At 40.8% G+C, this 12941-nt stretch overlaps 1 protein-coding gene across 1 annotated transcript; it reads right to left on the bottom strand.

The window, feature by feature from the left end:
* Positions 1-1480: 1480 nt before the first annotated feature.
* On the bottom strand, positions 1481-9916 carry OCIAD2 (OCIA domain containing 2). The gene is made up of 6 exons (XM_009867598.1): positions 9857-9916; positions 7134-7227; positions 6157-6210; positions 3933-3980; positions 2807-2912; positions 1481-1562 (listed from the first exon to the last, which is right to left on the bottom strand). Exons 1-6 carry the CDS (start codon positions 9914-9916, stop codon positions 1481-1483), a joined length of 444 nt encoding a protein of 147 aa, XP_009865900.1.
* Positions 9917-12941: the final 3025 nt, after the last annotated feature.

Consider the following 12941-nt stretch of genomic DNA (forward strand, 5'->3'; position numbering starts at 1 on the left):
TGCAAGGGCTTAATTAATTAATTAATTAATTGCACAGTAATGCAAGGGCTTAATTAAGCTCACAACTGCTAATGGATTTAGGGTGTCATTCATTCAGAGTTATCTAAGTCTGGCTCGCTCCCTCTTTCATGCTGGCACCAGCAAATTAGCCCTCAGAAAGGTTCCTTTTTTTTCCCCTTTCCTTATGGGTCTGACACCATCTAGAGCACTGAGCTGGTCTGGAGGGCCACACTGCTTCATTATCTCTACAGCTGCCCCTTTTGGCAGCAACCTCATTGGGTGAACCTAAGCCAAAGTGCATTTTCTGCTAGTGGTTGAGTGCTTGCAGCTCTTGATATAAAATATTCAAGCAATGGTAAAGTTGATTAAACCAGGAATTCATTCCAATGGCTTCTTTCAGGACAACTCTTACTGCCACAATGTATTGCTGCAGAGTAAAAAAGCCATGAAAATCTCTCTTCTGGGTAAACAAACAGGTTCTGCTAGGATATTCCTCCTTATAGTTAGCCATGCACTTCAGAGTAAGAAAGGGACCATTATCAATAGCCCCTTCTAAATTCTGACATAATATATGCCAAAGAGACTCAATCCAACAATTCCTGCATCAGACTTCTGTTCTGGGCTGCAGTTAGAGCTGTAACAAATTCACACGCCAGGATTTCAAACAGGCCCTCTGCTCTCCTCCCTTGCAGGCAGCCAAGCTATTTGCAAACACTTTCACACATTCTCCTGCCTGTGAGAAATGTAGGCCAGCTCCCCACAAGCGGAATGTGTGAAAATGCTTTTAAAAAGCCCAGCTGCCGGCCTGTTTTTCATAGACAAAGAGTGAAAGCGCTTTTAAACACTCCCCTGCCTTCTACTCCGTAAATCCTGCCTTTTCACAGAGGGAACTTTCCTGGTTCTGGGGTAAAAACATCACAAATGCCCCCACCCCATCAAGTAGCAGCTCTAGCACCATCCTTATACTCCCCTCCCTGAGGCTCCAGTCAAATCATACTGCTGGATGGAAAAAAAAAAAACCCAAAACAAGTAAACAAACCCATCGCCAACTGGGTCTGCTTTTAGATTCTCAGTATTTCAATGTATTTTTAAATATCAACATTACCCATAATTGCTTGATACTGAAGTAAAAAAGTTGGAAATTGAAAGGAGTTATATTTGATTTCATATAAGTAGTCAGCCCAAATTAATTCCAATTAGACAAATAAGCAATACTGTGCTACAGCTGAAGCAGAAATTACTCAGAAATGGAGGATTTAAAATTAGCATGAAAGGTATGCAAGGCAAAAATGAAAAATCAAATTTAAATGGAAACCGCAAATAAATAATATTTCCTTAAATAATGCACAGATTTTAATATATTATTAAAATCCACAATTTTCACTATATTGCTGAAATGAAAGGTTTCACACAAGAATCACACCCAATATGGAAAATACAATGAGAATTCATTTTAAATTTCAAGGTTGCATACCTGGGACTAAGATGCTGAAGGAGTTGAACCTTCTTTCTCATTCGGTCCCAATTTTGCTTTACATTCTTTGCAAGTATGATGACAATGCCTAGAATATTGAAAGCAGATGAAACCTTCAAGAATTTTGCTGGATTTCTTGCAATATAAGCATGTAGCATGCTGGCAAATGTTCTTGAAGAAGTGATCTTTTGCCTGTATTCTCCATTTTTTCTAACTGCTTTATGGGATAAACTGCAAAAGATGACACCTAAATGTCTAAATCAATAAAACTCCATTAATTAACTACTATTTCCAGCAATCAATGAAGTATATAATATGATTTTCTAAGCAGGCAAAGACCATTCTTGCCATTGTACCTATCAATAACGAGCAATCAGTTAGGAACACGGTGTATTGTACAGAAGAGTGACAAGTAGTGATTGCGCGTAACACCAAGCAAGGAAATTAATAGCTTCTTTACGTGGGGGAAGAATGGAAGTAGAGAGATACATGAACAATGAAGAAGCTTCTCATTACCAGTTTGGTGTTTTTGTAGGAAAAAAAGCTCATGTTAGTCTGAGGGAAAGACGTGGAAAGACAGAGAATGATTTTGTGGCTAGGATTTTTCAAAATGTATTTTGTGCATGAAAGGTGAACATGAGAAGTCGTTCCAAGAATGAAAAGTAGTACTGGCAGTTGAAGGAGGAGCCTGGAAGGAAGTCTGAGTGTGATGTGATGAGAAAGAGCACGTATGTGAGGTTTCGAAAACAGTGACTAACACATGGAGATGCCAGGCGGCAGAAGGCAACCACTGAGATCTATCGAATGGTTAGTGAGGTGGAAAAAACACCCTTGGGGTTTGTGCTCTTCATGGTCTGGTGTGATAGTATGAGGTTGGGCAAAGCTACAGAGAAAGAAGCTGGAATGTGGGCTGAGACTGAAATTGTTGTTAAAATATGAAGATAGCATTAAAAAAAATCTGCAACATGTTTGGCCTGTTGTATGGTACAAAGGAAAACTCAAAGGGACGAAGTGATCATAGAGAATCATGAGACACTTAGAAGCACACAACTAGATGAAAAGAGAACTAGAAACTGTTGTCCCATGACACTTAAAAGTACATCAATTTCATTCAAATAATGGATTTCCTAATAACAGGTATTACACTGAGTTTAATTTGCATTTTCTAAAGAATATTTAGTAGTTTCTAATACTTTCAAGTACAGCCTAAGAACATGAGTAGTATCCCATGACCTAATCACAGAATTAAAATTCATAGTTAAACTGCATATAATGTTTTTCTATGTTTTAGACTATTTCGATCTAGAATTAATGATTTAAATAAGCACAAACCTTTTGTGTTGTGAACCACATGGCACAACACCAATTTTCTGGAATTTTTTCTGGCATTCTCCCATGTACGACAACTTTCCAACGGCAAAACCTAAAACACCAGCAACTGTAGAGATAGATAACAAAACATTGTTAATACAAGAGCTTAAACCAGGTGCCTGCAATTGGCTCCATTTTAACCATACAATGAATTGTATTTATCGTGGCTTCTCAAAACAGGTCACAAGCATGTGTGAGGTTATACAGGGATTACAGGGATTATCTCAGATTTAGAGAAATAGATTATAGAGAGAGACCACAACAAAATTAATTCACAGTGTCAGCACTTATTTCTCTTGCCCTTGTATGCCCACCGTGGTATATTTCCAATGATCATAATTTTAACACTATCTTCTCTGGGCTTCTAGGAAGCTAGAACGTCAGCCTGCCATCCTATCGCACTGGGGCTTTCACTCATTACAGTCAGAATAAAAATATTACTTCAACATCCTCAGTGTTCTGTTGAACTTCTGCTGAAGAGGAAATTACCTTCATTTCTTGCCATATAACAGCCACCTTACTGTACCATATGGTTTCTGTGCTTTTATTTTTCTTCATCAATGTGGCCATGAGTTAAGATCAATCAAATACAGTTGCAAGAAAAAGTATGTGAACCTTTTCAAATGCCATGGCATTCTGCATTAATTTGTCATAAAATGTGACCTAACTGTCATCTCAGTCAAGAGTATTGACAAATATAATGTGCCTAAAATAATAACAAAAAACCAATTCTGATCCTCCACACTTTTTTATATATTATACTTTGATGGCTCCTTGATACAATAAGCTACGTGATCTGCTAAGCATGGCTGATCAATGAGGCTGACTTTATTTAGCAAACAAAACTAAGACTGGAGTTTTAAGCAATTTGAGAGGACATATTAAGTAAATATGAGCTACTACTGAAAATGTTTCATACGTTTATTTTTAAACACAGCAGTTTTCTGATTTTCTAAAGCACTGCAGTAACATCCCATAAATTCCAGAAAAGGAAGAGTCTGAAGAGAGATTCAGAGAGAGGCATCTATGGTCTGCACACTGAATGTGAATAACCTTTCCTTTCCTCGTAAAATTGGGTACAACTTACTTGCCATCTTAGGTAATGCACCAAATCTTGGGTTTGCTGAGAAAATGCCTAAAATAAAATGAAATAGTCAGAAAGCTTATTCACTGAAGGAACTCAGCAGCAGTCAAAACCAAGACAGCATTTTCCCTACAAGCTTCTGCATTTCTGAAGGTGGGGACTGTACAAAAACTTCGAAGCCCATTAACTCCGATTTAGGAATATCAGGGCAATTTCTATTCTACTAGTTCTTAGTCCATCTGTTTTGAGGCAGTCCTAAGAGGAAAAAAAAATCTGCAGTTTGCAGGATTCAGTTCAGGCAGGGGTTTGGAGTGTAAATCAAGAAAGCAGCATGGCTGCCACTGGTGACACCTGCAGCACTGCAGGAGGAGATGGTGGCTTGTGTTTCAGCACAAACCAGTCTTGTAGATATAATAGAGAACCGAAATCTCCAGCAACTTGTGCTGCGACAAGCAAGCCCAAACTGTCCTTCAGTAATTTTCCATGGCTATTGATTAAACTTGTGTTAAACTGTACTACTGGTATCCAGCCTCCTCCTCTGGAAAGGAGAGATTGTACATTTTGGCCTTTAAGAGGAGAATATAGTGTGCTGAACAAGAAACCCAAAATACTATCTTTAGCTTTTCCCACCAAAAATCCACCTTGCCCCAGCTAACACCAGGAGGTGGAAGCAATATGCCTCCGAGAGTTCATGTGTCTGGCAGAGGAACGCCATGCTGTGGAGGAGGGCTCCACACAGCAAGATAACTATCGCAAAGGGACGGGAACACTGGTTGTGCTGTTACTTGCATGCAGGCAGTGTTAATGAGGCTCAAAAGCTTCAGCTCCTTCTGGTGCCAGTGTACTGCATGCAGTCATCAGAGAGGGCTGTTTGGACAGAGGAGCATTCAGTCTATGCTAAGTGCAAGGGCCTCCACCCACTTGCATCTATGCAATTCTAAATTGCATCTGTCGAGGGAAGGAGGAACAAAATTGTTGTTTGTTTCTAAACAGTCTCCCCCTCTTCATTCCAAGTGCTGACACACAGTAGTGATTATTTAATATGGGCATTTAATATTTCACAGCTGATAAGAAATGTCCAGGTATAACAGAGAGAAACTGAGAAGAGTACCTGGTGTCAGAGGCCGGCATGTTAGTTACCGAGACAACCACAGCGCCCTTCCTGTCCCTGCTCACCCTTTTCGAAATGTGCGACCCTCTGCCTTCCCTCACACCCTCTCCTTTGCTCCTTCCCTCCCCATCTGTCTCCAAGCTCATAGGTCAAGGGTGCAACAGGGAACCCACATTAGCCTCTTGTGGTATAACACAGCTTTCAGGTCTTCTACTCTAGCCTTCCTGATCACCTTAGTTAAAAAAGCAGAATGTGGTGAGGAGGAAACATGGTAATAGTGTCTGGAACAAAACAAGGGGCTTGCAAGCACACACCTCCTTCATTTGCTATCTCTCACCACCCATCTCTTACAGCCCTTGGATTCTTTTCTGCTTCCTGCTTCAAGCTTTGTGATTATTCTCTTCTACCTGTCCTTGTTGTAGCTGGCTGCTCATGCAGGCTGAAGGACTGTCTTACCTGCTCCTGTGGTATGCATTCATCTTCGCGGTCTTCAGGGTGGATGGATGCCCTTCACTCTTTACGCAAAACACTAACTTCAACCTTATTATTAGTCAAGACCCCCAGAAGAGAAACTCAAGGCACAGTGTATCATCCACCACATAAATGGAACACAATTCTCTTTTGTGTTAGCCTGCAGATCGCAAGCCATCTCTATAAAAAGCTCTCTGTCTCCTCACTTTGGCAGTACTCCTTGTCCCTTTGCACCAAAACTGTATTCATATTGATATGTGGTCACTGTGAAAACATTCTCAGCATTTTTCAAATAAACCAACGCTCAGAGCTACAGTAGCCAATTCCGATGCCCCTGCTCAGGTTGTACGATGCTCTGCCCTAAAAGCAGCCCCCGCGAAGACTCTAGTCAAATACATGTGATCCCAGTGAGAGAATCCAGCCACCAGTCTTTGGATTCGTGAAATCTCTTTTCAGTTCCTGTTCTTTCAAAATAATGACTGTGGCAACACATATATAATGATCAAATCACATAACAATGATGGCGACGAGTCAAAGGAATATTGATCTTGAAAACCAGCAGGCTTTAGGGAAACTGCCACTTCAGTAGTAATTCCAGAGTTGCAACTTCATAGCTTAGGGCCATCATGTATTTTTCATATTTACCTTTTGAAACCAGCCCCTGGGTGACAAGCATGCTTCCAAGAGACAAAGGAAGAGCTGTAAAAATAAAAAGGAGAGTATCTGGTATTAATCAAGATTTACCTATCTGTTAAAATACATTACTCTTTTATATAGACATAGGACATAGAACAGTTTAGACTGGAAGAGACCTTCAAGATCATCGAATCCAATCTTTTCCTAGCCCTGTCAACACCACATGTGTCTAACATTATAAAGATGTTAAATGTTTAACATGTTTATAATGTTAAACACATTACTTGTCTTCTAAATGTCAACTCTGTGTACTGTCTTAATGACCTATTACACCTGCTGATTCACATTACCACTTCAAAGCAAGGATGTGTTCACACCATGCCAGGCATCAACCATGCTGTAGAAGCTGGAGCTAATGCATTACATATATTTCTTAAATAACTGCTTCCATAATCTGAGTATCTCCTGTCAGTACTGCAACACTAATAATAACAATGCTGAAACCCTTTTCAATCTTCTCCTTTCAGACCATGTGTAATTCAGATACAAACTAACATGATGGACTTAAAAGACACTAAAACACCGAGTAACTCATCTTTTAGATGGCCTAACACCTAAAGAATTTAATAAATCCAAGACACATCGCCATGCCTGCCCTTCATTCAATGGCAAGTACAACTATGTAACAAAGTAAAAAAATCTTAAGGTTGTTTGAATAACAGACTTCAAGAACAGAACCAAATCTATATTTAAAGTAAGTTCATATTAAACAAGAGCTTAATTGAACCATCTTCACCTACAATGATTACGCACATAATTCAATTAACCCTATAATAACATATCACTCAAGCTGACAGTTAACGCACAACAGTATTCGAACAACCCCCAGTGTATTACAATAAACAGCATGGCGTTTTGCAGCCAGTTTTGCCTAAGTACACAAAGAAGTCATTTGCAGTGTGATAAGGAACGTTTGGATCACTCACCTCTGTACCAGAAACTTTCCTCTTTGCACTCATGACGGATCCTTGCAATTTCTCCAGTGTCGTGAATTTGTGAGGTGGGGCAGTAGAACATTGGCTGAAAGGATAAACTTAGGTTAGCTTATTGAATTTAATCTCACAGGAAGAAAAAAAAATAAATTGATTAAAGAAGACAATTTTTTAAAAAAACCTAATAAAATACAGTGTGAAAACCAACCAACCAAACTCCTTGTTCTGTTGTTAGCAGTGTGATGAAATACTTGATACTCCGATACAGAAACAGAAAGAACTACATAGGTTTTAAGTTAAAACCACTCATCCTGCCGGTCTGTGCTTTCCTAATACAGCTCAGCTGCTGCTTACCCCAGAAGCTTTATTTCTTTTAGCCGTTTCATTCTCACAAGCTACGTCATCTTTTTGGGAAAGAAATGTCAGGAAATAAAGGCAGCGTGGTAGTTTCTAAAAATGAAGTTCCCACCCATATAGAAGTCAATTTAAGTTAAGTAAGAACAGATTTTGCAAGTATTCAGAAGAGGGTCAGCATAAACTCTGTCAGATTCCCCTAACTAGCCTAACTTTCTTCCTGAGCATTTCAAATATATTCATGGCATTAACTGAACTCAACCATACTGGCTTCACCCTCATAATAATGAGCTTGCCAACAGGCTTCTTTTAGGCTAATGGTAGCTCCTTCCTTCCCCTCGTTTTGACTGAGAGAAAAATAGTGATAGCCTTCCCTCTTGTATCCAGGGTGTTGATACATGGCTATTATAGAATCATAGACTATGTTGGCCTGGAAGGAACCTTTAAAGGTCACATAGTCCAACCCCCCTGCAGTGAGCAGGGACATCTTTAACTAGACCAGGTTGCTCAGAGCCCCATCAAGCCTGACCCTGAATGCCTCTGGGGATGGGGCCTCCACTTCTCTGGGCAACCTGTTCCATTTCAGAAGATTATTCTTCGTTCTTTAAGAGATGACTTGGTTATCAACGTTAGCACTCACAGTATCATTAGTGGACATCTGAAATATATGAGTGTACTGACTTTTGCTGGAAAAGAGTTTATTTTCTCCATAGTAGCCAGTATGGTGTCCCATTTTGGATTTGTGACCAAACCAGTATCGTGCTCATGCAGAATCAAGGGCTTTTTTGTTTCTCAGGGTGCCCCACCAGTGAAGAGGCTGGGGATGCAGAAGAATTTGGTAAGGGATGCAGCCAGAACAGCTGACCCCAACTGACCCAAGGGATAACTCCCATGCCATAAGATATTGTGCTCAACAATAAAAGCTGGGCGAACAAATGAGTAATCATGAAGTTAAAATTAATTGAAATCTTAACATTTTTCTGTAAAAACACACCATCTACAAACATACTTGTTCTTGAAGGCAAAACCAGACTTTTTAGAACAAGAAGTGCCTTGGGAAAAAAAAAAAAGCACATTAGTTTATTGCAGGATTCGACCTCATTTTATGCCCCACTGATCTATGATTTTGCAACCATAATAATGAAATACATTTATTGGGTGCAGCCACACATTTCATATCTTAGCTAATTAATACCTCAGCCCCTCCTCAAGCACTGCTCCCACTAAAGTTAATAGTGGTGCTGCTCCAGTAGAGAAGTGACTCCACCCCAGACGCTAGAGAACTGCTTCAAACTGGTTTCACAGCAGGTTCACAGCAAATGCAACAAAATCCAAACAGGCTGAGTGAAAGATAAGGACAGGAGTGTCAGAGCTGCAAGTGCACCAACACGCTTTGCAACCTTTCTGCCCCCATACACACCCTGCCAGGAGTTCAGTTGCTTGGGCTCAAAGTCAGCTCTAATGTGGCACAGATGTGTAACACTGAATTAGATTGCTGTGAAAACTGTAAATCTGGGAGAAAGAGCTGCAAGAAGCTTTGCCCAGGGCCCCTGCCCCTCAGCTCAGACCTTCTCTTTAACTGTGCTGTAGGCATGCCTCTACTTGGCCTTTTAGCTTCATGATCCCTACCTTGTCTTATTAACTTGACATCCTGGCCCACCTCCAGCCTTGCCTTACTGCTGTGGGCTTGCCTGGCAATCGCTGGGCTGACTGTTGGCTTACCGCGGTTCATGTCACTAGATCTGCTCTACTTCTCTTTTTTGGGGTGCTGTGGGACTGTGCTTCTTGTCCCTGAGATCATTACACCTGTCTGCCTTGCTGTCACTCGTGGTTCCTGGGTCACCTTTCCTTGCAGATCTGCCCACTTCTGCCGCTCTCTGGCAGTGACTGGTTAGCAACAAGGTCATATCACCTATAAATTCCTTGCAGTTAATTAGATGCTTAGAGCATAAAATGGTAAAATCTGAAGCCCCACGGGCAGCCGCTTTCTCCAGCAGAGAATGCTTAGCTGCCATACAGCTGGAAGGCGGGTTCTTGTGTAGCACCAATCCCATCTTCTCCCCTTCCGAGCACATACACACATGCATAACTTGGCAGGGACAGGTTATACCAGACTAATGTTCAAAACACTAAGGCTCTGCCAGTTTGTAACCAGCACAGCAGAAATCAGAGCCCACTATCTTAAGACCTAAAAGCTCCCAGCCCTCTGAGTGTAGGGAATGAGAAAGAACAACACGTAGCCCTCCAGTTACATGCTTAAGCTAACACACATCTGTTTCTCTCTTCACTAAGAGAGACCAATGCAAAATCCCAGCTCTTCATTAGCAATAGCATCAAAATAGAAGAGAGGAAGCCCAGCTTACCCATCCGGTTTGCTTTAACGGAGATGTCTGACTTTCCTGTTTGGTTGTTTCAGACGACATTGTCTCCTTACTTGCTGCCTCTCCTGCCGATCTTGGTCAGCAGAAATTACGTCTTTTATGCTTGGCCGCCTCCCTTGCTGCTAGGTACAAAGGTAAAAAGCCAAAGTATATTGATACAGGAAGTTCAGTGCTTACCTAGGCACAGCAATGACCAAGTTGGAAGAAGTATTTTTTTTTTACAGCAGATAGCATCCAGTCACCTGATTACATACATTTTACAGCACAGTGTATAACTTATCAAAAATACAGAGTTGTGTGCAGCCTAATTCCAAGAGAGAAGTCAGTAAGTACCATTAAATGCTGCATCATGACCTAGCACAGCACTCTCAGTCATAAAGAAAGGAGAACAAATATGAACAAGTCATCCAAGCCTTTTTAACTTTTACTGTATTTCAGGTCAAAAATTCAGCTTCTTTAGTGTGCTGTCCAGAAACACTGTACTGCTCCTACCCTCACTGCTGTGATCCAAAGCTTTGGTTCCACAGCACCCACAACGCAAGCTTATCACAAACCACATCTGCATTTCCAACAAACAAAATCCAGTTACGAACATGCTTTAAAAAATAATAAAAATGTCTATGAAAAAAAAACAGATTCCAAAGGGTTTGAGAGTTGCAGTCTTCCATGTCTGAGAATTGTACCGTTAGGGAAAATCAAGAAGGAATCTCATTTATTTCTTGACTAATTCAAACATCTAAACTGCAATTTTTACCGAGCACCTTGCCACGTTTTTTTTCAACACACAGGACACTGGTCCTTTTTAGAAAGTACCTTCTGGGAATGGTGGCACTGAGCAACAGTAAAGTGACTGTGAAGGACAAAGTTAAACAGAAATCACAAGTAACTATTTAATAACCTGCAAGTTTCTGGCATTTGTAATAATCCTGTATAAATTATTTCCTGCACTTACTTTGCAGTCAGTTAAATGGTTATAAAGTACAAGCAATGTCCGCTTCAAGGACACTGGATATTCAGATAGTCATGTTTTTTTAAAATGATGCATCAGAAGCAACACAACCTCGTCTCCCCTTGGTAAAAAGACTCAATTAAGCATTGCATTCACACCAATGTACATTATATTCTCAGCCACTCTCAAAAATGACAATGACCATTGTGTCTTTGAAGAAAACTAGGTTTGAAAATTGATGTTTGGAAAGCCCATAGCTCTTCACTGTCTGCCTCACCCCGACTAAGAACAATTTAATTTTTCATCCATCTCTTGTCACTTAAAGCAAAAAAGGAAATGAGAAAAAACACACAAAACTTCAAAGAGGTTTATGTCAAAGACACAAAATTTCCTTATTTTTATCTGCTTTCTTACTCTTATCTGCTCATGAAGCCTACCTGTGCAGATGGTTGCATAAAAAGCATCACTGGACAATACTATTGATTGATAAGGTTTCTAACTGCTGGAACAGATTTTAATTGCTCATCTTTTTCATGAGGGTTTAAAAAGCTGAGTCACAAGAGAAAATAAATAAAATGAAAAAAAAATATAAGTAAAAATCAGGTTACAAAAATTTGCAGCTTGCCATTAACCTGTGTTGTCTCCAGCATACATTTCTCCAGACTTTTAAGTAATTCAGGTACACTTCCACTTTAACATAACAAAGAATCCAAAAAATATGAAGTCCTTCAAGCAGCTTCCTGGCACCTCTCCCACTTAGGATGGAAGCTGAAAGCTCTACTAGCAAGAACGAAGAAAAGAGGCAGAGCTGATGTCATAAAAATATGATTTAATCAAATCATTAATATTAGTACTTAGCACACATGCTGCCTCTTATCTGAGGAACGCAAAAGCGTTACTGTAATTTGACTCATTATGTCTTGAAATGACACCCGTCATCCTAAAAAAATAACTATGTGCATTGACCTATTGAAGAAACATACCTTTCTTGCACATTTTCACTGTAACTTATTGACGTTTTCTCAAACTAACTATGTAATTGTTAGTGTAACAATTAAATGCATACCCTCTTATCTGCCTTGGGAAGAACTCCCCAATGATGTTACTCCTCTGTTTAGGTGAAATACCTATATAACATAGGAAGCTCCACTCCAACATGAGGAAAAATTTCTTTTCTGTGAGGGTGACAGAGCATTGGCACAGGCTGCCCGGAGAGGTTGTGGAGCCTCCTTCTCTGGAGACTTTCAAAACCCACCTGGATGCGTTCCTGTGTGGCTGCCCTGGGGGATCCTGCTCTGGCAGGGGGGCTGGACTAGATGATCTCTAGAGGTCCCTTCCAAACTCTAACATTCTATGTTTCTATAACACAATGTTAAACCAATGTGGCTTGGAAGGATCAAACATCAAAAAAATTTCTTCCTATTCTACAAGAACTGTTCTGGACTATTTACACATTTACAGAAGAAAAGGCTAATCTAAGACTCCTGAAAGATCTCACTGTTTTGATTCTTCTAACCAGAAGCAGTATGCAAGACAGGAGAATTGCCAACTTCATATACTGTTTTCAGTAATAAGCCTCCTTCCAAATAGGAATGGTGACCATACAATTTCTAAGATTACTGAAGTACAGTCATCACCAAGACAACTTGTTAAGACTTCAGAGGCCCTTCAAGGACTGAGCGGCCATCGTGACTAAGAGGGGATGACTCTCTCTCTACAGCGTTTAACACGTATCTTCTGAAGTGGCTCTTCATTTTAAACTCAGCCTTGTATTTCAAAGTAGAGTCAACAGAGCAGCTGCACTAGGTCTTGCTGATGAAAAGCTCCCAACCAGCTGGGCATGCCAACACCCACAAAGCATGTGAGTGCCCTGCGCTTGCCCCACCGTACCCCACAGCACCTGCTCAGATGCCTGCCCTCGCACAGGGCACTGCACACCCGGCCAGAACAGGGCACCACTTTGTACTTATGGCTTGCTCTAAGGCCTAAGGACGTGGCTGGGGACGTGCAAAACGCCAGGAGGGCTGGGTTTCTTTGGAGGGAAAGGTGGCTGCAATCAGGCCCAGAGCAGGCCTCTGCACTAGCCCAACAGCGGCCTTCTCCTCTGGCCCGGCCACC

This window comes from Apaloderma vittatum, unplaced genomic scaffold, assembly GCF_000703405.1.
Source record: "Apaloderma vittatum isolate BGI_N311 unplaced genomic scaffold, ASM70340v1 scaffold22434, whole genome shotgun sequence".
In the NCBI taxonomy this organism is placed as follows: Eukaryota; Metazoa; Chordata; class Aves; order Trogoniformes; family Trogonidae; genus Apaloderma; species Apaloderma vittatum.

Bases quoted from the DNA above. Each gene is read 5' to 3' on its own strand.
- OCIAD2 (XM_009867598.1), bottom strand. From the start codon at position 9,916: ATGTCGTCTGAAACAACCAAACAGGAAAGTCAGACATCTCCGTTAAAG. The intron at 7,228-9,856 runs GTAAGCTGGGCT...TTATCCTTTCAG, and splicing joins CGTTAAAGCAAACCGGATGG to CCAATGTTCTACTGCCCCAC. The intron at 1,563-2,806 runs GTTTGTGCTTAT...TCAATATTCTAG, and splicing joins TGTGGTTCACAACACAAAAG to GCATTGTCATCATACTTGCA.